General features: G+C 40.6%; 1 protein-coding gene across 6 annotated transcripts in view; it reads left to right on the top strand.

Moving 5' to 3' along the window:
• The window catches only part of PTPRA (protein tyrosine phosphatase receptor type A), a 131,382-nt gene that overhangs the window by 79,374 nt on the left and 28,597 nt on the right, over window positions 1–23,411 (top strand). For 5 of the 6 annotated variants that reach the window (XM_081096822.1, XM_081096823.1, XM_081096821.1 and 2 more), the window contains 3 exons: window positions 9,589–9,673; window positions 11,132–11,205; window positions 11,411–11,547. In XM_081096822.1, the coding sequence (XP_080952948.1) occupies window positions 9,589–9,673; window positions 11,132–11,205; window positions 11,411–11,547 (296 nt within the window). Of the gene's footprint in view, window positions 1–9,588; window positions 9,674–11,131; window positions 11,206–11,410; window positions 11,548–19,179; window positions 19,274–23,411 lie in introns of all 6 variants that reach the window. The other variant, XM_081096825.1, reaches the window with a different exon arrangement.

The following is a 23,411-nucleotide window of genomic DNA, read 5'->3' as shown; positions in this document are numbered from 1 at the left end:
CCCTTCTTACCCATCACTCCCTAATTCCCTACCATTCTTTTCTTTCTTTAAATTACTGATGTTTTATTTTTATTTTTTTTAATTACAGTTTATATTCAATATTATTTTCAGGTATAGAGCACAGTAGTCAATCTTATACTTCACAAAATGCTTCTGCCTCCCCAATATTTCCAGTATCCACCAGGCATTATACATAGTTATCATATTATTGTTAACTATATTCCCTGGGACTATTTTCTAACTACCAATTTGTACTTCTTAATCCTTTCCTTCACCTTTACCACCCAGTCTTGCAAACCACACACACACAACCATCAGTCTGTTCTCTGTGTCTATGAGTCTGTTTCGATTTTGTTCACATGTAAGTGAAATCATTCCTCTTTCTCTGACTGACTTATTTCACTTAGCATAATATCCTCTAGGTCCATCCATGCTATCACAATGGTAAGATTTCATTATTTTTTATGGCCGAGTAAAATTCCATTGTATACATATACCACAACTTTTTTATCCATTCATCTATTGAGCATTTGGGTTGCTTCCATATCTTGGCTATGTAAGTAACGCAGCAATGAACATAGGAGTGCATATATTCTTTTGAATTAGTGTTTTGGATTTCTTTGGATAAATACCCAAAAGTGGAATTGCTGGGCCATAAGGCAGTTTCATTTTTAATATTTTTGAGGACCCTCCATACTGGTTTCCATAGTGGCTACATTCCCACCAACAGTGCATGAGGGTTCCCTTTTCTCCACATTTTTGCCAACACTTATTGTTTGTTGATTTATTGATGATAGCCATTCTGACAGGTGTGAGTTGATATCTCATTGAATTTTCATTTCTCTGGTGATTAGTGACATTGAGCATCTTTTTATATGTCTATTAGACATGTGTATGTCTTTTTTTTTTAATTGATTTCAGAGAGGAAGGGAGAGGGAGAGAGATCAATGATGCGAGAGAATCATTGATTGGTTGCCTCCTGCACGACCACCACTGGGGATTGAACCCACAACCTAGGCATGTACCCTTGACCGGAATCCAACCTGGGACCCTTCATTCTACAGGCCGATGCTCTATCCACTGAGCTATTGTAAATGGGCAAGGCAACATCTGTATGTCCTTTTTGGAAAAGTGTCTATTCAGATTCTTAGCCCGTTTTTGAATTGGATTGTTTGGTGTGGGTTTGTTTTTTTTTTTTTTGGTGGTCAGTTGTATGAGTTCTTTATAAATTTTGGATATTAACTCCTTAATAGATTATCACTAGCAAATATCTTCTCTCATTTGGTAGATGGTTTATTGATGGTTTTACTGATGGTGTCCTTTGCTCTGAAAATCTTTTCAGTTTGATGTAGTCCCATTTGTTTGTTTTTGTTTTGTTTTGTTTCCCTGTGTGAGGAGATATATCAAAAAAAATCATTGCTATGAAAAATGTTAGAGATGTTACTACCTTTGTTTTCTAATATGAATTTTTTGGTTTTGAGTCTTACGTTTAAGTTTTTAATCTGTTATATAATGCAGGAAAGTGGTCTCATTTCATTTTTTGCATGTTATCTGTCCACTGTTTCAAATACTATTTATTGAATACACTGTCTTTACCCTATTGCATGTTCTTGCCTCTTTTGTCAAATAGCACTTGACCATATAAGTGTGCGTTTATTTCTGGGCTCTTTATTCTGTTCCATTGATTTATGTGTCTGTTTGGTTTTTTGTTTTTTTTTTAATATATTTCTTTATTGATTTCAGAGAGGAAGGGAGAAGGAGAGAGGGATAGAAACATCAATGATAAGAGAGAATCACCGATTGGCTGCCTCCTGCACACCCCCCACTGGGGAACGAGCCCGCAACCCAGGCATGTGCCCTTGGCCAGAATCGAACCAGGGACCCTTCAGCCCGCAGGCCGACGCTCTATCCACTAAGCCAAGCCGGCCAGGGTGGTTTTGTTTGGTTTAGCTAGTACTATGCTGTTTTGACTACTATAGACTTGTAGTATACTAGTAGTTTGATATCAGATAGCATGATTGTTTATTTGATATTTTTTGTTTCTTGAGGTAGACCTGTAGTTCTGTGAATTTACCTTTTAGGACTGCTTTCACTGTGTCCTATAGATTTTGTGTTTTCATTTTCATTTGTCTCAGGTGTTTCTTGAAATTTTTCCTTTGATCTCATTGTTAACCTATTCATTTTTAGTAAAATATTATTTAGCCTTCATGTGTTTGTGTTTTTCAGGTTTTTTTCTTGTAATGGATTTCTAATTTTACACCATTACAGTGCTTGATATGATTTTATTGTTCTTAAATTTATTGAGACTTTTTTGCATCCTAATATGTGATCTGTCCTGGAAAACGTTTCATGTGCATCTGAAAAGAATGTATATTCTGTTGCTTTGGGGTGAAATGTAAATTAAATCCAGTTGGTTTAGAGCAGTGGTTCTCAACCTTGGCTGCTCATTAGAATCACCTGGGAATCTTTTTAAAATCCTGATTTCTGGGCCTCATCCTCCAGAAATTCTGTTTCTTTGTTGTGGGGTGGGGCCACAACATTAGTAACAAAGAAACAGAATTTCCGGAGGATGCGGCCCAGAAATCAGGATTTTAAAAAGATTCCCAGGTGATTCTAATGTGCAGCCAAGGTTGAGAACCACTGGTTTAGAGCAGTGGTCGGCAGACTGCGGCTCGTGAGTCACATGCGGCTCTTTGGCCCTTTGAGTGTGGCTCTTCCACAAAATACCGACTTCTGCGCATGGGCCACGAAGTTCCAATCGAACTGTATGTGCACGCCCGCACGTGGTATTTTGTGGAAGAGCCACACTCAAGGGGCCAAAGAGCCGCATGTGGCTCGAAAGCCGCAGTTTGCCGACCACTGGTTTAGAGTATCATGTAAGGCCACTGTTTCCTTATTGATTTTCTGTCTGGAAAAACAGTCCATTTATGTCAATAGAATGTTAAAATCCCCTACTATGACTGTTTTACTGTAGATCTCTCCCTTTATATCCCTCAATATTTGCTTTATTTATTTAATCCTCACCTGAGTATATGTTTTTTATTGATTTTAAAAAGAGAGGAAGGGAGGGCGGGGTGGGGAGAGAGAGGGAGAGGGAAACATCTATGTGAGAGAGAATTGATGGTCAGTTGCCTCCCAGACGCACCCTAACCAAGGATCAAACCTGTAACCCAGACATGTGCCCTGACAGGGAATCAAACCTGCAACCTTTTGATGTATGAGATGATGTTCCAACTGGCCAGGGCCAGTATTTGCTTTATATATTTATGTGCTCCTATGTTGTTGGGTACATAAATGTTTACAAGGGTTTTATGCTCTTGTTGGATTGATCCCTTTATCATTAGGTAATGTCTTTCTTTGTCTCTTATTACTGCCTTTGTTTTAAAGTCTGTTTTGTCTGATGTAAGTATTGCTACCCAGCCTTTTTTTTTGTTTTGATTTACATGGAATATCCTTTTCTAACCCTTTACTTTTAGTGTGTGTATATCTTTCATTCTGAGGTGGGTCTGTTATAGATAGCATATACAAGGTAGGGCAAAAGTTAGGTGTACAGTTGTGAATACGTGAAACACAGTTTACTCTTGTAATATTATTTATTAATTATTGTGTTATTTGTCATATAAACAACTATAAACTTTTGCCCCACCCTGTATATGGCTGTTATTTTCTTATGCATTCAGCTATACCAGGGGTGGGCAAACTTTTTGACTCGAGCGCCACAATGGGTTCTTAAACTGGACCGGAGGGCCGGAACAAAAGCATGGATGGAGTGTTTGTGTGAACTAATATAAATTCAAAGTAAACATCATTACATAAAAGGGTACGGTCTTTTTTTTTTTTTTTTTTTTTAGTTTTATTCATTTCAAACGGGCCGGATCCAGCCCGCTGGCCGTAGTTTGCCCACAGCTGAGCTATACTATGTCTAATTGGAGCATTTAATTCTCTTTTTTTCTTCTTTTCTTTTCTTAAAGAAGTCCCTTTAACATTTTTTGTGTAATATTGGTTTGGTGGTAATGAAAACTCATTTAGTTTTTTCTTGTCTGTGAAGCTCTTTATTTCTCCTTTAATTTTAAATGATAGCCTTGCTGGGTAGAGTAGTCTTGGTTATAGGTCCTTGCTTTTTATCACTTTGAATATTTCATCCAGTCCTTCTGGCCTGAAATGTTTCTATTGAGAAATCAGCTGGTGGTCTTAAGGGAGATCCCTTGTAGGTAACTGTCTTTCTTTTGATGCTCTTTGTCTTTAACCTTTGCCATTTTAATTATGATGTGTCAGGGTGTGAACCTTTTTGGGTTCATTTTGTTTGGGACTCTCTCTGCTTCCTGGACTTTTTTTTTTTTTTTTTTTAATATTTTATTGATTTTTTACAGAGAGGAAAGGAGAGAGATAGTTAGAAACATCGATAGGAGAGAAACATCGATCAGCCGCCTCCTGCACATCTCCCACTGGGGATGTGCCCGCAGCCCAGGTACATGCCCTTGACCGGAATCGAACCTGGGACCCCTCAGTCCGCAGGCCGACGCTCTATCCACTGAGCCAAACCGGTTTCGGCTGCTTCCTGGACTTTTGGGTCTTTTTCCTTTACCAGTTTTGGGAAGTTTTCAGTCATTATTTCTTTAAATAGATTCTCAGTCTCTTGCTCTCTTTCAATTCCTTCTGGAACCCGATGATGCAGATATTATTACTTGATGCTGTTCCAGAAGTTCCTCAAACTAGCCTCATTTTTTAAAAAAATTCTTTTTCTCTTTTTGCTGCTCTGATTGCATGTTTTCTGCTACCTTGTCTTCCAAATCACTGATTCATTCGTCTGCTTTACTTAAGGTTATTGATTGCATTTAGTATATTCTTCATTTCAGACATTGCATTTTTCATTCATGGCTGGTTCTTTCTTATGATTTCTGTGTCCTTTTGTATGTTTACTATCTATTTGCTTAAGTTCTCTCTAGGTTCATCCATTCTTTTCCTAAGTGTTTTGAGCATTTTTATAACCATTGTTTTGAATTCTGTATCTTGTAGATTGCTTGCCTCCATTTCATTTAGTTCTTTTACTGGGGATTACTCCTTTTCTTTGAGGCTTTTTTTCCTCCCCATTTTGGCTGCCTCTCTGTACTTGTTTCTGTGTATTAGGTAGATCTGCTGTGTTTCCCAGTCTTGGTGTTGTGGTCTTATGTAGTAGGTGTCTTGTGGAGCTCAGTGGTGTAGTCTCCCTGATCACCTGTGCTCCAGGAATGTTTCTTGTGTGGGTCATGTGAGCCCTCCTTTTGTAGTTGAGTCTTACAGTTGGCCTGTCCGTGAGTGGGATTGAGTCTCAGGTTGGCTATGAGAATCAACACCAACCACAATGTACGATCGTCTGTGTGGGGCCTGACCCCACAACATGGAATTCATGCCTGCAGGGTCTGGTGCCTACCAAGAGCTCCTTTTGGGTATGCCACTTGTGGAGCTAATTAGGTCATGATCTGATGTGGTCTGAAGCCTGCCACCAGGTGTGTTGGTTCTGGGGCCTCTTTGAGAAGGACATGGGTGCAGATCAGTATCAGGGGCTGCCCGTGCCTTGCCCTCGGCTACATGTTTGGAGCTACAAACTAATCCATGGTTTGGGTTTGTGGTTGCCTCTGCTGGGCATGGGTGTGCATGAGAGAGGGCAAATTGCGTACCAAGGCTGGCTTCCATGGGCACCAAGTTTAGGGACAAGTCAGCAAAAGGCCCAAGATACCCTGAGATCTGCCGCCAGCTACCTGTTAGGCTAGGTCACTGAAAGTCTCTGGTGGTAGGCGGGTTGCATGATAGCTTCTCAGTTAGTCACTAGGTAGGGGCTATTGTTGTTCTCCAGGTTGATACAAATTAAGACTTGGCACCAGAACTGAGTCTGATGATACTCAGCAAAAGTCTCAGGGTACAACAAGGCCAGCTGCCACCTACTAGGGGTCTGGGGATCTTTGTGGTGGCTGGGATCTCAGGGAGCTGTCCTGGTGAGGCCAGCAGAGTTCATCAGGCTAAAACAGACCAAGATTTGGCTATGCGGAGGAAGGGGAGCTTGGCACGGCAGGCCACAGGGAGTTGGGAGAGTGGGGCTAGTGCATTTACTTAGTCTGATGCTATACGGAGGGGAGTACTTGACCTAGGAAAGGTGGTTTCTCTTGGCAGTGCGGGTGAGGGAATCAGCACAGGACCCTTGGCAGCTGATCCTTTAACCTTCTCCCCAAAGCCACACAACCCTCTGAGCTGCCTTTCTTCCACTGGAGCCCAGGGTGAGTGCCCACAAATGAGATTTTGTGCTTTGGCCCTTCAAGAAGGCGCCTGGGTTTCTAGCATACTCCCTGGTGGATAGATCTTCACTGATTTTTCACAGCCAGATATTATATGGACATCTCTTCCCTGCTCTGGTGCTCCAGGCTGGGGAGCCCCGCATGGGGTTAAGACTCCTTGCACATCAGAGGGAACCTTTGCACCTGAGATACCCCTCAAGATTCTCAGCCACTGCACATGCCACCCCTCAAGATTCACAGCCCTTTTCGCATCTCCACCATTCCTGCCAGGCTGCTTCTGTAAATCCTTGGTTATAAGACTTCTGTTTAGCTAGTTCAGTTGGTTATCAGGTTTATTGTTTTATAATTTAGTTGTAATTTCAGTTTGATCCTGAGAGGAAGTGAGTGTGCTTTCCCCTTACTCTGCTGCCATTTGAATTAATCATACTGTTTTCTTCATAGCACTTGTCCCTTTCTGAAATTATGTGTTTACTTGTTAATGAACAGTATCCCCTCACTTTTCTTTTCCCATGGTCTAGAACAGTGCCTAGCATAGAATTGCTGGTCTATAAATATTTTTTTAATGAATGCTACTAAGAGGTTGAATCAGGTGTGAATGGGAATGTTTCCATTGGATTTGGTAATATGCCATTTGTGTGTTTTTGATGAGTTTTTTAATTTCTATTTATTTTTAAATATATTTTTAAATATATTTTTATTGGTTTCAGAGAGGAAGGGAGAGTGAGAGAGAGAGATAGAAACATCAATAATGAGAATCATTGCTTGGCTGCCTCTTGCACACCCCCACAGGGGATCGAACCCGCAACCCAGGCATGTGCCCTGACTAGGAATTGAATCGTTGATCTGGTTCATCGGTCCATGCTCAACCACTGAGCCACACCAGCTGGGCTTGATGAGCAATTTAAATGGAGCACTGAGGTAGGAGTCAAGAACAAAATAGGCTAAGGAGTTATCCAGAGGTAAAGAATTAGAGAAAATGACTGTTTTTATAAGACAACTGTTGTGAGAAGTTAACTGTGAAGCATGGGGCTGTTGGTGAGTAGAGGCGGATAAATGAGTCAAGAAGACAAGTCTTTGAGGTAACAGTAATAGATGTGTGGCAGGATTGACTTTCACATGGGAGGGACTTGTCCTCCCTTTTAGTAGGATGGAAAGTGATGCAGATAGTTACAAACTCAAGATGTTGTGTAGTTAGTGGTAGGGGCATGAGAGTGGAGGAGAATGAGCCAGCACCTGGTTAGCTGCCATAAGAAAGAAAGCTAAGTATTGGATGGAAAGGAAGCCAGGCCCTATGGAATGGAAATCCAAGAACCTGCCTTCCAATATATCTCCAAGCCGTATCTTGCTGTAGTTGGGATTCTGGCTGTAGAAAGAAGTAGAAAAGAGTACCGGCATTTTGGATACATAGTGCTTAAGGATCTAATGTCTGCTTGCTTTAATCAGGAACAGTATTCTCTATGCCAGGAAACAAGCTGAGTTTATGACAGGAAAATTCTTTTATCTCCTGTCTTCCTCTAGGTCAGTGATGGCGAACCTATGACACGCGTGTCAGAGGTGACACGCGAACTCATTTTTTTGGTTAGTTTTTCTTTGTTAAATGGCATTTAAATATATAAAATAAATATCAAAAATATAAATCTTTCTTTTACTATGGTTGCAAATATCAAAAAATTTCTGTATGTGATACGGCACCAGAGTTAAGTTAGGGTTTTTCAAAATGCTGACACGCCGAGCTCAAAAGGTTCGCCATCACTGCTCTAGGTGGAGCCCATTAAGGCTGGGGAGAGAGTATGTTGTTGACTCTCATACCTAGATTGCCATCAGGATTGGATGTGTTCATGCTTTCAAATATTTATTTGTTTATGTACTAAGCACTGTTTTAGGCTCTGTAGCAATGAACAAAACAGTCTATGCCTTCAAAGAGCTTTTATTCAAATGCAGGGAGACAGCTCTGGTCGGTTTTGTTCAGTGGAAAGAGCATTGGCCTGCAGACTGAAGGGTCCCGGGTTTGATTTTGGTCAAGGGCATATGTCCGGATTATGGGCTTGGTCCCCAGCAGGGGGCAGCCAATCAATGATTCTCTCTCATCATTGATATTTCTATCTCTCTTTTCCTCTCCCCTCCCCTTTGAAATCAATAAAAATATATTTTTTTTTGCTGTGGTCCAGCCCCAGCAGGTCCAGGGGTCCCCAAAGGTGTGGACGGAGTCGGCGAAGAAGGAATGACATGGAGACAGCGTTCAGTTGATCAGCAGCCTAGCCAGGATCTCTAGCCAAGTTCTGGTCAGGATCTCCAGCGAAGTTCTGGTTAGGATCTCCAGCCAGGTTCTGTGTCCATGTTCTCTTGCTAGGTTCTCCAGCCAGGTTCACCAGGTTCTCCAGCCAGGTTCTGTAGCCATGTTCCCTCACTAGGTTCTCCAGCCAGGTTCTGTACAGGTTCTCCAGCCAGGTTCAGTCACCAGGTTCTAGTCAGGTTCTCTTGCCATGTTCTATCCAGGTTCTGTAGCCAGGTTCTGTCTCTAGGATCTTCAGCCAGGTTCTCTCGCTAGGTTCTGTTGCCAGTTTCTGTCCAGGATCTTTTGCCATGTTCTGTCTCTAGGGTCTGTTGCCAGTTTCTGTCCAGGATCTTTTGCCATGTTCTGTCTCTAGCTTCTGTCTCTAGGTTCTGTTTCCAGTTTCTATCCAGGATCTTTTGCCATGTTCTCTCCAGCGAAGTTCTTCTGTCTCTAGGTTCTGTGTAGGTTCTGTGTCTAGGTTCTGTGTCCTGTTGTCTTGTTACATCTGTATTTATACCAGTTGATTCCAATCCTATCCATCTCTATTCCAAAGGTTAGGGCGTTTCTTATCTCCATTCCAGGGAGTAAAGATTATGTAGCTTAAGCATGATTGTTCATAGTTAAAGTGATTAGTTACCCGCCTGGCACTTAGTTAAGGGGTTTTATTCCCTCCCTAACTTCAGGGGAAAATCCCTACCTGGGGAAACAACCTTTCTCAGAGAGGTGACCTTGGTTAAAACACATAGTGCCAAGAAGGTGAGCAAACGTATTAAGAACAGTATGCCATATATGCCAGGTCCCTTGAAACAGCAAGGATGGACCGGCTCCCGGCATTTTTTAAATGCAGGGAGACAGAAAACAAATGTATGATAAGCAGAGATAGGGTAGCAGTAGGAAGTGTTGTCTCTCTCACTCATTTTGTTCATGCCCTGTCTCTACAGAAGCATTGAATGAGCCCTTCTTCCTGGGTATTTCCCAGAGCACCCAACTTGAGCCCTCCATTGCACACAATAGTAATGACATGTTTTCTTTTCTCAATTTCAGATGAAACACCAATTATTGCAGTGATGGTGGCCCTGTCCTCTCTGCTAGTGATCGTCTTTATTATCATAGTTCTGTACATGTTAAGGTGAGCATGTGAACTAATGCTTCTCCATTCTCGTGGCCTCTATTTCAGTAACCCCAGGGCCTCAAGCCTACATAGTTCAGAAGACAGTAGGATAAGAATAATTAAGAGGATAGAGGGAAATGACTCAGAATAGTGCTCATAAGATTAAATTTCTACTTAGAAATTATTTAAAAGCCACATAGTCTTCCTCAAGACCCAGCCCCGTCTCTTGGCTTCCACCTATCCAAGTCCAGCCTCCCAACTCTACTGCAATCTAAAGTCCAGGATGGTGGTTTGGAGGTTGAGGGAAGAAGCCACAGTCTGTATTATTATTGATAAGTGTTTAAGATCTTCATATCTAACCCTGTTGAAGCAACCCCTAAAAATCCCCTGGTCTCTATATAATAAAGCATATAAAATATTTATACCTGGGGCTTTGTCCCCAAACCCCTCTAGGACTCCTTACCCTGGCATACTGCACTAAACCATGTGAGTTATAGGGTTCCCCTTTCTGACTTTCTTTCAAGATCCTCCAGATAATACTACTCAAACGGAACAAAAGCAAGAAAGGGGAACCCAAGGGAGAGAAGAGGGAAGTGTATTTGTTATCTTCCTATCGCCCTGACTAATTAGGCTTAACTTCGCCCTTATCTTTGGCTTAAGCTGCTCTGTGTGCTCTCTTTCTGTTCTACAGATATAAAGAGAGGGGAACCTTAGACACCCCTATAATTTGTCATGTGTATCCACCATCCTGCAGGAGACTTAAGACCAGATCTGTGCTCACCCAGTCTGAAACTCTGATCTTTTCCCTGGTTGCACTGGGGAAATAACAGTATTTTTATTTGATATGGACATTCTTATCTACTCCTTCCCCCTACTATACTCTACCCACTCATCCTTTTTTCACCTGGTATGACTGTAATCTTCAGGGAGTTCTGGAACTAGAACTGCACAGAGTCACACAAGCTAGAACATACTCTTGGTGATACCTGGGTTGGATTCTAGTGCTGTGGTCGCCAACCGGTGGTCTGCGGACCACATGTGGTTCGTGAGGTCCGAAAGGTTGGCGACCGCTGTTCTAGTGTGCTGAGGGTGAGCAGGAGCATCAGGTGCAGGACCTGTCTCTTAAAAGAGCCTGGTTAGCCCTAGCTGGTTTGGCTCAGTAGATAGAGCACTGGCCTGAGGACTGAAGGGTCCCGGATTCGATTCCTGGTCAGGGCACATGCCTGGGTTGCAGGCTCGATCCCCAGTCGGGGGTGTGCAGGAGGCAGCCAATCAATGATTCTCTCTCATCATTGATGTTTCTATCTCTCTCTCTCTCACTCTCCCCCTTCCTCTCTCAAGTCAATTAATTTTTTTTTTAAAAAGCCTGTTTATTTGGTAAAGAAGGTTTAGAAAGGCTGAATTGAACGTGGAAATACAAAGCCAATGATTGGTCTCTTCTGCCTCTGTGCTTAGTTTTTCACATTTTCTCATTAGGTTTAAGAAGTACAAGCAAGCTGGGAGTCATTCCAATTCTTTCCGCTTATCCAATGGCCGCACTGAGGACGTGGGTAAGGAACTCTAATGGCATGGGAAACCTTCATGGAGAAGAAAAACAAGAAATTAGTGATTTCCCTATTCTAAAAGGAAAAAGACTTGAAGAGAGCAGCTCTAGTTCTTGGAAGCTCGGTCCATGAGATAGAATCCCGAATTTAGTTTCCAGAGAAGGACTAGTCCCCAGGGCACATAACTAACTTTCCCCTTTATGCATTGCAGAACCCCAGAGTGTGCCACTTCTGGCCAGGTCTCCAAGCACCAACAGGAAGTATCCACCTCTGCCCGTAGACAAGCTGGAAGAGGAGATTAACCGGAGAATGGCCGATGACAACAAACTCTTCAGAGAGGAATTCAACGTGAGTTTTTTGCTGAGACTGGTGTGTCAGCAGGGAGGAAGGCAGACCTAAGGTGTTGGGGGAGAAAACAGGTTTTTAATGGGTTAAGAGGTGAGAAAATGTTCACCAAGTTCTTCTGACTCCTTTCCTATATGATTATGGACAGGAAATAAATAATTTGTCTCACCTCCCTTATCTATCCATCTATTCATTCATCATCACATCTGTTACTTTGTTTAATAAATACTTATTAAGCATTTAATATGTGCTAGGTGCCAGAGCTTTGCTGGGGAGCAAAAACAGATTTAATTTCTACACTCAAGAAATTCACTGTCTATAAATAAGAACAAAAATAACTAAGTTCAAATAGCAATATAGGACATAAAGGACTGGCGCATAGTAGCAGGAGCCTGTATTAACGGTGGCCTTTTAGAGTTTGGATTAGGGATCCCAGAGTGTCTTAAGTAGACAAGGAGTAGCTCAGTGTGGAAAATGAGGACCATGGCAGACTGCAGAGTAAAGGCCTCATCTTGGGAATTTAGATTCGTATTTTTTTATAACTCCCTCAAGAAAGCAGAACATATTTGTGAATCTACCAGTTGGTGATTCTAGCCCAGGGGTGGGCAAACTTTTTGACTCGAGGGCCACAATGGGTTCTTAAACCGGACCAGAGGGCCGGAACAAAAGCATGGATGGAGTGTTTGTGTGAACTAATATAAATTCCAAAGTAAACATCATTACATAAAAGGGTACGGTCTTTTATTTTTTTAGTTTTATTCATTTCAAACGCGGCCCGCGGGCCGTAGTTTGCCCACGGGCCGTAGTTTGCCCACGGCTGTTCTAGCCCATCGGTTCTGATCCCAGGTCAGAACTTCTTTGAAGAAATGATGTTTTCATTGAGACCCAATCAAAGGCAAAGACATTGGGGAAAGGGAGATGGGAGGGTGTGGTGGGGGGGACTTTCCAGACACTTGAAATAGCAGGAGCAGACTGTTAATAATGAGGGTGGGTGAGGGAAGGGCCCATTCAGAAAATAAAGAAGGGCTATGTGTGGCCGAAGGGCAGAGACTCTAGAGAATAGTAAGAAATGAAACTGCAAGAAGATGAGACCAGGCTATAGATCTTACAGATTGTCGTGAAGGAAATAGAGCTATGGACTAACCAGGTTTGTATTTTGAAATAAAATGGTGCTATATAGAGAATGGCCCATGGGGAGATCAGAATAGGTGCAGGGAATACAGGGAGGGGCTACAACAGTGGTTGATACCAGAGGTGCTGATAGATTGGCATAAGCTGGTCATGATTAGGGAAAGGGGAATGGATTTGAGGACATAGAGGACCAACTTGGGCATTGGTAAACTCTCAGTCACTTTACACCTTTCAACTGAAGTTGGCTCCCCTTGTGACACCAAAATGGCTACCAGTTCAAGGCACCACATGGAGGTTTCACAAGATCCAGTGGACAAAGGATGACTGTTTCTTTCTGTGTGTCTCCTTTTACCAATGAGGAAAACTTTCCCAAAAGCTTCTGAAGACTTCCCTTGTCACATGCTTCTGTTTAAACCAGTCATAAGCAAGGAAGAAATAGGCTTACTGCAACTGACAGAACCCAGTCCAAATTAGTGGAGCTCTAATAGCAAGAAGGAAAGGAGCTTCAATGACCAGGTGGGTGGGTCACCACTCATCTGCTCCACCAGTGAAGGGTTTAGGGGAACAGAGATATGTGGTCAGTTTTGCACTCTGAGAAAATCATGAGCTCCAAGTGAAGAGTAGCTGGGAGGGAGGCAAGAACTGAAGCAAAAGACCGTTTACTGGGCAAGAGTTAATAGAATAACTTGGACCCTTTTTTCTGGCTGTTGAAAAAAACAGCATCATTTTTGCTCATTGTTGCTTGAGACTTGGTCCCACAATATAGCACCCAAGCGATGGCCGGGGGGGCTCAGTTGGTTGGAGGGTTGTGCCACACCCAAAGGTTTCGGGTTCAATCCCCAGTCAGGTTGCATTTGGGAGGCAACTGATCAATGTTTCTCACATCAATGTTTCTCTCTCAAAAAAAAAAAAATAATAGTAATAAAAACATATTCTCAGGTGAGGATTTAAAAAGAGTTCCCAGCCTCAGCACCATCACTAGGTCTCCAATAGACACACTATTGGAGCCTGTAGTGCCAACTGCTTCTGGGTAATGGAGTATGTGTCCCCATGGCCATACCTCTTTGTGTGTGAAATGAAGTCTTTGTTTGGAGGTAATAGTCACTGAGATCCCATGATAAGGCAACCCAGTAAATCCTTGAATAGAGGTGGTGTTCTTAGAGGCATGGTAGGCAAATTCAATAGATACTGTGGTGAGAGCCAATTGCCAGGCTACCATGGCCACTATATTCATGGGCTCATTGGACCAGCAATGGGATATTAAGGGAAAGGGCTAACCAAGATCTCCTTGGCGGTTAGCAATGAGTGCCATCTGGGAGGACATAACTACTTCCTATCTTTTTTATTTCAGTCGTCTAATACCTTGGGATCGGTTTAGATCCTGATCGCCAATGAAGTAGGTAGTGGGGTGCCTTGCTTGAAGTTCTGTTCATTAGAAGGATTTCTTTTTTATACCATTCAGGGCCATCTCTTAAGTCGATTATCTCACAGCAGTCTACCTCCAGAATGGGCTAGCATGTCTCAGAGCCATTTGTACACTAGGCTGGATGTTTTTCTTTGTCAGTCAACTGTTGAAATCATCGGGAAGTCAGAGGTGTCTATTAAAGGGAGTGGGTGTGTTGCAAATGTTCCATACACATCACTTCCAGCTGGTGGTGGAATTCTGCTGGACATGTCCAAAGTTATGGCTTGTTGAATCACATAATACTTCTTAGTTGAAGTCATTTGGATATCTAGTGTCCCATGGTTAGACTTACATTCTCTACCAGAGTATGCTGACAAGATCATGGTCTTGTCCCCCAAATCTTAAGGTTTTCTAATATGATTCTCCTGCTCAACCTTAACCAGACACATGGGGCCCCATATGCCAGTTTCTCCATGGCTTTGATCAGCTAGAGAGCCTTCTGTTTTCAGATCACTCAATAAATGAGTCAAAGCAGGATATCAACATGTGTTATATGCTGTCTCCAAAATCCAAAATGGCCCAGCAAGCATGGATTATCTCATCATTATCCTGCAACTTTTAAGTCTTCTATAGCACTTAGGATTTCTGTGACTCACCTAGGGACTTACCATTTGGTAGAGATTGCTCCTCCAGCAATTTGCATTTGCTCTTGCTACTGTATAGTCCTTATCCAAAGACTTCAGGTAGTCTAGTGTGGGGATTTTGCTGCTTGCTAAAGATATCTATTCTAACTATACATTGGGAAAATACTTTGTTCCTAATGTGAGGCCAGCTCAGCAGGCGAAAACTCCTTCCATCAGCTGGCCTGCAAAAGCTCCATTCTAGCTGGCATAAAAGAATGACATTCTGGGTTCTCAGGAATTAGTTAGCTCAAGGCCAGACCCCAAATGGTGATTCCCCTTTACCTAGTGAAGTTACCATGGCAAATGGCTTCAGAATCTTAGGGGGAAATGAAGACGACAGTTCATGGTATATGCCTGTTGATGTGCTGTGGACATACAAATTACTCGTATGTCAAATCACTGTGACGTTCGCTGCACCAACTAGCGGTGGGGTATCTGAAGCTGGCTCGTAACCCAAATTTTAGCTCCCAACTCAACTCAAAGCAAAAAATCGGCTGAGAGACGGCTCGTATCTCGAAAAACTCGTTAGTCATTACTCTCGTAAGTCAAGGCCCCAAATGCCGCATCCTCCGGAAATTCTGTTTCTTTGTTATGGGGTGGAGGCTCAGAAATCAGGATTTTAAAAAGATTCCCAGGTGATTCTAATGTGCAGCCAAGGTTGAGAACCACTGCTCTAGGATGTGTTATGCTTGCATCCTTATATCCATCAGCCGTGAGAGTGGAGAGAACTTTTCACCATGAAAACAAGATACAGTAGAGAGATTTTTAGAAGTTGGCCTTTGCCAACTCCTCTGTTGCCTTTCAGCATTATTTCAATTGTCTCACCAAGGCCCTGTCTTTCATACAAGCAACCCAGGAAAGATGTGAATTCCATTGTCATTAACATTTAGCAACCAGCAAAATTCTGAAATGTTAACATTTGGTTCAGCAAAAAACATAGCCAGTCATAGAAAGGCCCTGAGCCTCGCACTGTTTGTGCAGGTGAGCATTTGATATTGGAGCTGGGCTTTTTCTTGTTTTGTTACCAGACATTGTCAGAAGTAATTCTCAGTGTCAACATTTCTCATCTACTTTTAATTGGAATTCTCCCACCCCTTTACCACCAGCTGAAACACATTCCAGGTGATTACAAGCAGTAACTGAAGTTCCTTTCTCTTTATCTGAACACAGGAATCAGATTTACATCACCCACATTTCTCCCATCAGTTTCTCAACTACAACCCACTCACTGATACTAACTGCTAAGTCACTTCCTTTATTTAAAAACCAGAGAAGTCAACACAACTAAATGAAGCAAAACAACAAAACTGTCAGTTGGGGAGACACTGAAAAAGTTGACAGAACCAAAAGATGAGGTAGGCTACCAGCACTTGGGCAGAGCAGGCCCTGTTCTGCTGGCTCTAGGGTCCTTTCAAGAAGCCTCTGCTGCTTTCAAAGTCCTGCCTGGCAAAGAGAATCTGGTTGGCACCGTGTGGGGCAAGTGTGACTGTGCTTGCATCAGTTAACCCTATCAGGAAAGAAGCTGACAAATAACACCTAGGACAAACACACAAATTTGTGTCTTCTATCATAGAACAGTATTTTTATGATCATGGAGTAAGGAGGACCTTTCTAAGCAAAACACAAGATTCATTCCAAAATGGAATAGATTGAAAGGTAGTAAATGTATTTAAAATGTTAAACATCTCTATAAAAAAAATGTCTCCATATAAAGTGGCCAACTGGAAGAAGCTATATGCCACAGGTAGACAGACTATTCCATAATATATAGAGCTTCTACAAACCTGCTGTAGCAAAATTGGCAATTCACAGAAAAATAAAAGGTCTATAAGCATATGAAAAAAAGCTCAACTATATCTAGTCATCAGGGAAGGCAAGATTAAAACAACCATTATTTTGAGCCTGTCAGATATGAAAATTTTAAAAGACTGATACCAAGTATGGGCAAAGGTATGGGGATACATATACTGTCATTGACAGGTAGAAAGAGTTCAAATTGGTATAGCATTGGAAGGATGATTTAACAGTATCAAGCAAATTTTAAATACCCACACTATCTGACCTGACTTCTGAGACTCTAACACAGCGGTTCTCAACCTGTGGGTTGCGATCCCTTTGGCAGTCGAATGACCCTGTCACAGGGGTTGCCTAAGACCTTCCTGAATATCAGATATTTACATTACGATTCATAACAGTAGCAACATTACAGTTATGAAGTAGCAACGAAATAATTTTATGGTTGGGTCACAACATGAGGAACTGTATTTAAAGGGCCAGAAGGTTGAGAACCACTGCTCTAACAGAAAACCAAATATGTATTTGTACGTGGATGCTCATTACAGCATTATTTCTAATAGTAAAGAAAATAAAAAGCAGATATCTATCAAATAGCAGAATGGCTAAATGAGTTCTTGTGTCCATTATGAAATTCTGTACTGTCATTAAAATAAATGTGTTGGCATAGAAAAATCTAAGTTGTACTGTTAATGAAGAAAACGCATTACAGAGGACTATACATGGTATAATACCCCCTTTAAAAAATATATGAGTGTATTAATGCATTTTTTTAAATCTGGAAGAAGAATACTGTGACTGTGAGCAATGGGTTACCTATAAGGGAAAGTAGAATATAGGAGAGACATGATAGGGAATTTCCTCTTCTGAATTTATTTGACTTTTACAACAAGCATATTCTTTTATAATTTTTTTAAAGCAGAGGTTTTAAAAAATATATATGGTAAATAAAGCTAATGGAGCTTAGATTTAGGATGGATGTACTGCATGTAGAATAAAGAATTGATGTCTCTAGCTTGAACTACGCCAGGAGTCTTGTGGTCAGGTCTCTGTGAAAAGGAATGGGAAGTTGTTTTGGAGAAAAAAATGTACCATGGGGGTGAACAGCTGAAGGAACAATAGGCATAGGACACAACAGTTTGTTTTCAGATATTTGACAGGCTTTATGAAAGAGTATAGCATCTACCACGGTTGAAAGTTCCATGAGATTGTGTTTGTCCTAGAATTATAAGCTGCAACTTTTTTATTGACCAGTATTTGTCTTAGAAGGAAGCACTGAATTTGTTTAAAAGAAACATTTGAAAAGTCACTTATTGAGGTCCCTAAAGCATGTTCACACACACAAAAATTTGGTTAGCTCCTGAGAGGAAGTGGGGGATAGGGAGCGAGAAGAGAAGGAATGAGGTGGAGCTGGTGAGATGGTTAAAATCTGTGCATTGCAAGATGTGACACCCCATTGCTCAGGATCCTACATCTTTTTTTTTTAATATATTTTATTGATTTTTTATAGAAAGAGAGAGGGATAGAGAGTTAGAAACATCAATGAGAGAGAAACATCGATCAGCTGCCTCCTGCACGCCCCCCACTGGGGATGTGCCCGCAACCAAGGTACATGCCCTTGACCGGAATCGAACCTGGGACCCTTGAGTCCGCAGGCGGATGCTCTATCCACTGAACCAAACCGGTTAGGGCAGGATCCTACATCTTTAATAGAGACAGCTTAATTCTTGGATTTCCAGATGAAAAGACTTGTGTGTGTAATCTGGTGACAGGACTGTGTGACATTGGAGTGAGATAGAAGCAAAGTAGCATCTACACTGATGAGTTGTCTCTAAACAAATGAATTAGAGCCAAACACAAGAATTTAGCAGGCGCTGTGTCAAAGGCTTTGAATTCAGCATTCTAGGGAATTGGGGTTTCAGAGCTTCCAAGAGGCAGAGAAGGTGCCAGCTGATATCTGAGTTTTACACTAGTCAGTACAAGGGAAATGCAAAAGAAGTTGTGTATCTGAGTGTTGGGTCCTTCCAAATAAACTGTTCCAGGATGAGATAAACTACCTTGGAAGGTGTTGATTCCCCATCACAGCAGAATATTCAGGCACTGGTAGCTGTTAGGTGAGAGTATTTAAAAGGGAATTCAAACATAAAAGTGAATGAATGAGATTCAAAACAGTACTGGAGATCTTAGCATAGTGAAGCAGGAAAAGAAATGAAAGGTATTAAAGATTGGAAAGGAAGAGACAAAATACGCATTTTTCACAGAATAGAATATTGTCCTCAGAGAAATGCAAAGTCTCATCAGATAAATTATCAGAATTGGTAAGTTATTTTAGTAAGATTGATAGATACAAAAACAGCATTAAAAATTAATGCATTTCTTTGCATAAGCCACAGTCAGAATCTAATACTAATTTTTAAAAGATGGCCATTTGCTGTAGCATTTAAAATATAAAGTACCTAAGAATAAATTTAACAAAATATTTACAAAATCTTTAGAGAAAATATTTAAATGTTTGAAGACATTAAAGAAAAAGCCTAAATTAAAGGCTCAATATTGTAAAGATGTCAATTCTCCCCAAACTGATATGTAGATTCAATGCAATTCCAATAAAAATCCCAACAGGTTTTTTGTGGAACTTGACAAGCTGATTCTAAAATTTATATGGAGGAGAAAAGATTCAAGAATAGCCAAGACATTCCTGAAGAAGAAGAACAAGGTGAGGAGATCTGCCTTACCAGATTTAAAGAGTATTATAAAATCTAGTAAGACAGTAACGTATTGGTACTGGGATAGACGGATTGATCAGTGGAATAAAATAGAGAACTCCAAAGCAGATTTGTGTGTAAGTGGAAGCCTACTCATGACTGAAATGCTGTTGTAGTTTTGTTAGATGAAAAGATGGTCTTTACAATAAATAATGCTGGAACAATTGGGTAATAAATGAAAATTAATTCTTGTCTCATACCAGAAACAAAAATCAGTCCCAGTTAGTGTGCACACTGAAATCTAACAGACACAGTGATGAAACATGAATGAATGTAAGAAAATATAATCTCACAGTAGGAAAGGATTCTTAAGACTTAAAATGTTGATAAAGGGAAAGATTAACCAACTTGACTACATTATGATGTAAAACTTCTGTTTATAAATAGATACCATAAAAAATGAAAGGGCAGGCCACAAACTTGGCAAAAAATATCTGTAACACTTATAACTGATGAAGAATGAGTGGAATATATAAACAACTCGTACAAATTAAGAAAACAAACAAGCAATCCAGGAGAAAAGGGGGAAATACTTGCTAGGTAGTTCACAGAAGGAGAAACCCTGTTGACCAGTCATCTGTGGAAAGATGGTCAACTTCATTAATAAATCAGGAGAAGTATAAATTAAACCGACATTTGATACATTTAAAGTCTGACCATAGCAAATGTTGATGAGTATACAAAACAACTGGGAACACTACATTGCTGATGGGAGTGTAAATTGTTACAACTACTTTGAAAAACAATTTGGCCTTATCTGGTAAAGTTATATTGATACCTAAAACTCTTGCACATGTGCATGAGGAAACACATACCAATTTGTGTTTGAAGTAGGATTGTTCACTGTAAACAACCCCAGTATTCGTCACTAATAGAGTGGGTAAATAAATGTTGGTATGGACTCAAAATGGAACACTACAAAGTAAAGTGAATGAACTTTGGCTACATGGAACAACCTAGATGAGTCTTCAGAACATAACATTGGACAAAATAAAAACAAGTTACCACTTGATTATGATTCAATTTTTATCAAAAAGTAGACTGAATAATAAAAAATATTATTTAAGGATACAAGATATATGGGGTACAAATAAATTAAAGCAAGGTAATGATAAACACAATATTTTTAAGTTTATTTGTGAGGAGGAGTATATGATGAGGGAAAAGACCAAAGAGAACTTGTAAGTTAAATTATGTGATGGATATATTTGTATTTTTAGAAATATAAAAACTGAAAAACAATGTTTTAAAAAACAACATGTTTTTTAAAAATGGCTTAATCTTGCTTCCAATGAAGGCTTAAGCAGGGATGAAATGGTCTTTGATGCCACCTAGTGTTTCAAGAGATTTTATATCTAAACCCTTCTGGTTATCTGCTGCTTCCTAGCTCTGGGCTAGGTTTTTCAGGTTAGAAAGGAAAAGGAGTAGGATTCTCCTTGTTTTCATCCCTGACATAGGCTCTTCAGCCTGACCCTTTGCATCTAGCACCATGTTCTCTAGAGCAGGCCCTTTTCTATTGTCAAACAATAGCTCCTGTTTCTTCCTCACTTTGCTTTTAGGAACCTTACTTAGCATGGCTGGAGAACTAGTTTTTCTTCATCATGACCTGAGGAGCTAGGGATGCTGATAGGAGTATGGTCATGGTTATTAGCTGATAGGACTATGGTCATGTATTACTGACCCTGGGGACTATTTTCAAGCCTTGCTGTCTACCTTTGTTCTATATCATTTTAGACAAGGCGTGTACTGGGAAAGTAATGCCTCTGAATTACTTGTGGGGGCTTTAAAATCTTGTATCTTATCTTGCTCTGACCAGGGTGGAAACATGGAAATCTAGCCTATCTGGGTAAATTGGGAAATTCCAGTCTTAAGCAGGGTCTCTGTTCATGTGTAAGAGTCCTGCTCAGGATACTCTCCCTCCCTCCCGCCTCCCCCCTCTTAAGTATTGGCAGCATCAGGTCTAAAGAAATTGCTTCTCAATAAAATAACATGTAGCCCTAACTGGTTTGGGTCAGTGGATAGAGCTTTGGCCTGCGGACTGAAGGGTCCTGGGTTTAATGCCAGTCAAGGGCATGTACCTTGGTTGCGGGCACATCCCCAGCAGGGGGTGTGCAGGAGGCGGCTGATTGATGTTTCTCTCTCATCAGTGTTTCTAACTCTCTATCCTTCTCCCTTTCTGTAAAAAATCAATAAAATATATATTTTTAAAAATAAAAATAACATGTAAAATCTCCAGGGTTTTAACTCTGAACGGAAAATCGTAAGTGAAGGCAGATGGACTATGAGATTCTGACTCCCTTTATCTTAGGATCCTTTAATTTCTCTTTATCACTGTCTTGATGGTTCCCAGGAAACATGTTTGCTCCCTTCTTAGAGATCTTGCTTTCATCTGGTAAAATTAGTTCCTTTTAGGCTGGCATTTCCTTTATTTAATCATATTTTTTATTATCAAAATTAGAAACCAACGAGTCACCCTTTATTCCTGTCTCTTTCTCTCCCCAATCTACATTCCTTTCAGTCCATCTCTCAATCTAGTAACTCTTCTCCAGAATATATCTCAAATGCATCTATTTCCTTTTACCTTCATCTTTCCATGTTTCTATTCTTGTTTGCCAGTCCATTTTCCATGTATCAGCTAGAGTGATTCTTTAACATGTATATTGGATTGCAGCTTTTTTTAAAAATATATTTTTATTGATTTTTTACAAAGAGGAAGGGAAAGGTATAGAGAGTTAGAAACATCAATGAGAGAGAAACATCGATCAGCTGCCTCCTGCACACCCCCTAGTGGGGATGTACCTGCAACCAAGGTACATGCCCTTGACCGGAATTGAACCCGGGACCCTTCAGTCCGCAGGCCAACACTCTATCCACTGAGCCAAACCAGTCAGGGCATGGATTGCAGCTTTAAAACCTTGAATGGTTTCCTCCTGCACTTAAAATTCAAGCTCTCTATTGAAGGACCTATGTGGAAAAATGTGAATTAACCTTACCAAGCTCATCTCCTCCCACTTCTTGCCATCCCCACCAATCACACTTTCTGTGTAATATGCTCACTGACCTTTTAGTTCTTCCCACAAACCAAGCCTTCTCCTCTCTCTCTGAGTCACCACAGATGCTGACCACTGTGCCTAGAATACTGTTTTCCACACTCATCCTTCCTCTAATTTTGGGTATACTTTCTCTAATAGCATTTTGTTCTTTCATTACATTTATTGTGGTGTATAATTTTATATTTATTTGTTTAATGTCCGTCTTTCACACACAAGTTTGTATTGTCTATGAAAGCAAGAACTGTGTATATGATTGATTCACCACTGTTTGCTCTGTATCTAACCCGGTATCTTGAGAGGTATACAATATATAATTTGTTAAAGGAGTAAGTGAAAAATAATACATGAACCATAATTTACTTACCTCTTTTACTACTGCTGAATATTAAAGCTGTTTTCAGTTTTGGGTCATTTAATGAAGTAAATAATTTGAACATAGAGATTTTTATTTCTTTAGGCTAGATTCTCAGAAGTGGAGTTGCTAGATCAAAGAGTATGAATATTTTTAATTTTATTTTTAAGGCTTATAAAACATATTTCCAAATCACTTATTAGAAAGGTTTCTAGGTTGGAATTTTTAACTGTTTCCCTTTTTGCTTTCTTAGTTTTGAATATATGGAACATATCAAAAGAAAACAGTTCAAATAATAAGGCTTAGCTTCCTGCTCCTTTTTAAAATTAATTTATTAAATGCCTATTCTATGCCAGACAGATTATTTTATTTATTTCTTATGTGGCAGATATTAGCATCCCAATTTTACAGATGAGGGCATTTGGGCCTAGAAAGTTTAACTGTTTTGCTCAAGTTCAGACAATCCAGACTGTCTCATGTGAAACCATTTGTACTTATCCATATACCTACCAATACACATGTCCTTCAGAATTGCTGCATAGTCACTGCCACCTCACCAGGTCCTCTGCTTCCTAACTGCTGAATCCCTGTGAATGCCTGTCCTTGTTTCCTTGCTACATGATGCTAGAGGCTGGGTTGCCATGCTCCTTTGTCAGGGCCCTAGAGAGGACCTAACTCAGCTAA

The sequence above is a fragment of the Myotis nattereri genome, assembly GCF_964212035.1.
Source record: "Myotis nattereri genome assembly, chromosome: 8".
Lineage (NCBI taxonomy): Eukaryota > Metazoa > Chordata > Mammalia > Chiroptera > Vespertilionidae > Myotis > Myotis nattereri.
This window is presented reverse-complemented; position numbering and strand designations above follow the sequence as displayed.